The 798-nt window shown below is 42.6% G+C and overlaps 1 protein-coding gene across 1 annotated transcript; it reads left to right on the top strand.

Annotated features, from left to right (window-relative positions):
• Positions 1–315: 315 nt before the first annotated feature.
• On the top strand, positions 316–798 carry LOC147883394 (pentatricopeptide repeat-containing protein At2g33760-like). The gene has a single exon (XM_087399480.1). The coding sequence runs from the start codon at positions 316–318 to the stop codon at positions 796–798; it is 483 nt and encodes a 160-aa protein (XP_087255606.1).

Raw genomic sequence — 798 nt, 5'->3', positions numbered from 1 at the left:
GTCCAGGCATTGAAGTGAATCATGGCTTGTGTGCTTCTCTATTGCGCTAATGAAAGGATGCAAAGGCCTTGTCAAAAGGTAAGTGTGTTCATAGACAAATTATTGAGAGTGGCCTCAAGCGAAATACTTTTTTGGAATCCCTATTTGTACGAATGTATGGCAAATGTGGGGCCCTAGAGGATGCAATGGCGGTGTTTATCACCCTAGATGAGCGCCGTGTTTCTTTGTGGAACTTCATCATTAGAGTGCATGCCCAAAAAGAGAACAGCACGGGTGGCCCTCTGACTTCTCCAAAACATGCAAGTAGAAGGAACGATGCCAAACAAGTTTACATTTGCTTATACTCTTACTGCATTTGCTAGTGAAGCAGCTTTAGAAGATGGCAAATGGCTGCATGCTGACATCCAAGAGGCTGGGTTCGAGGTAGATGTTTTTATGGGTACTTCCCTTCTTAGTATGTATGGCATGTGTGGTAGCTCAGATGATGCACTGCAAATGTTTGAAAAAATGCCAGAGGGAGATGTAGTTTCATGGAATGTCTTGATAGCAGTGCATGCTCAGAATGGCAAATCCAAGCAGAATCTTGAAGTTTTTGATGAGACGCACAAAAATGGAGTAATGCCAAGTAGGGTTACTTTTATTTGCATTATCAATGCATGTAGTAGCCAGGAAACTTTAGCTGAAGGCAAGTGGTTCCATGAATGCATTCTAAAGAGCAGATTTGACCCAGATATTGTGGTGGGAAATGCTTTGATCCATATGTATGGGAAATGTGGAGTTTGCTATGGGGAATGCTAG

This window comes from Dipteris shenzhenensis, chromosome 28, assembly GCF_047967505.1.
Source record: "Dipteris shenzhenensis isolate YYH24624 ecotype China chromosome 28, Dip_SZ_1.0, whole genome shotgun sequence".
Taxonomy (NCBI): domain Eukaryota; kingdom Viridiplantae; phylum Streptophyta; class Polypodiopsida; order Gleicheniales; family Dipteridaceae; genus Dipteris; species Dipteris shenzhenensis.
The sequence above is the reverse complement of the archived record's forward strand: the minus strand, read 5'-3'. Positions and strand labels throughout refer to the sequence as shown.

Coding starts and splice junctions, on each gene's coding strand:
- LOC147883394 (XM_087399480.1), top strand. CDS start 316: ATGCCAAACAAGTTTACATTTGCTTATACTCTTACTGCATTTGCTAGT.